At 34.6% G+C, this 1458-nt stretch overlaps 1 protein-coding gene across 1 annotated transcript in view; it reads right to left on the reverse strand.

Moving 5' to 3' along the window:
* Positions 1 to 137: 137 nt before the first annotated feature.
* Positions 138 to 1458, reverse strand: part of treh (trehalase (brush-border membrane glycoprotein)) — a 34160-nt gene continuing 32839 nt past the window's right edge. Inside the window, exon 15 of the mRNA XM_025054898.1 lies at positions 138 to 666. Coding sequence (XP_024910666.1) covers positions 622 to 666 — 45 coding nt within the window. The 3' untranslated portion in view covers positions 138 to 621. The remainder of the gene's footprint in view (positions 667 to 1458) is intronic.

Consider the following 1458-nt stretch of genomic DNA (forward strand, 5'->3'; position numbering starts at 1 on the left):
CCATCGTGAAAAAATCCATAAAAATATGGATTTCAAAATTTCAAAATTTTATGTTTTCTGCATGTTCATCACCTTGCGCTTAGGGGAAACCCTTGTAAGGCTCTGCCGACACACTCACACACAAATGATCGATTCATCAAACCCAACAGATTCGATTTAACTAGATTTGAGAAAATGTTATTCTTTTGAGAAACTTCTTAGAATTGTATGTATTACAGTGGCACAGATACAGGCGTGAGGAAATATGTTAATTAACAAATTAGGAATGTGCAAATGTAGGTTGAAGCAAGCAGCACGGGCTGAGGCAACGGAAGCAATGGAGCTGAAGCCAGGGCGCAGGCAGGATTCCCACTGCTAATGAGCGGCAGTGGAGGCAGAGGGAGAAAGTGGTGGAGCTGCTGACTCAGGAGCAAAAAGGATCCAGCTCAAAAAGCAAAAAGCAAAACATGAACTGTGGAAAAGCAGGAAAAATCCATGTATAACAAAAAGTAGCAAGGAGCATGCACAAAGAGCCAAAGGATTACAACATAGGTAAAGCAGATCACCGAGTGCCAACGAAGAGCAGGTGGTTATAAGCTGGAGTCCTGATGGGCTGGAATTGCCAGCAACTCTGTGTATTCATCAGCGTTGACACGGGGCATGATGAGAACACAGGCGATGAAGTACCTGTACACAAAAACGGAAACACATGCATACGCCACACATTAACAATCAACCACAATGAACAAGTACTAGACAAAGTGCAAAATAATTCTAAAAAATATCCAAACTATATACAAACAAAATGGGACCTCACATAATGTTGATTTTAATTAATGGTTGACTTACCGAAAGTATGAAATATCACCGTCATCAAAAGTTGACGTACCAAAAAAGTAAATTTTAACCACAAAAATGGACATAGCTAAGTATTTTAAGGCAAATGAGTGTATTTTTAGTCATTTTTGAGAAACTTTTTTTTTCAGAGATTACTTTGGAAACTTATTGGTATAGTATTTTACTGTGATCAAAAGTTGGAATACCAAAAAAATATATTTTTTTCTCAATTTTAACCACAAAAATGGACATGGCTAAGTATTCTAAGGCAAATGAGTGTATTTTTAGTCATTTTTGAGAAACTTTTTTTTTCGGAGATTACTTTGGGAATTTATTGGTATAGTATTTTACTGTTATCAAAAGTTGGAATACCAAAAAAATATATTTTTTCTCAATTTTAACCACAAAAATGGTCATAGCTAAGTATTTTAAGGCAAATGAGTGCATTTTTAGTCATTTTTGAGAAACTTTTTTTTTCGGAGATTACTTCAGGAACTTATTGGTATAGTATTTTACTGTGATCAAAGTTGTAATACCAAAAAAACATTTTTTTTCTCAATTTTAACCACAAAAATGGACATAGCTAAGTATTTTAAGGCAAATGAGTGTATTTTTAGTCATTTTTGAGAAACTTTTTTTTTT

Source organism: Cynoglossus semilaevis, chromosome 4 (assembly GCF_000523025.1).
Source record: "Cynoglossus semilaevis isolate Cse_v1.0 chromosome 4, Cse_v1.0, whole genome shotgun sequence".
NCBI lineage: Eukaryota > Metazoa > Chordata > Actinopteri > Pleuronectiformes > Cynoglossidae > Cynoglossus > Cynoglossus semilaevis.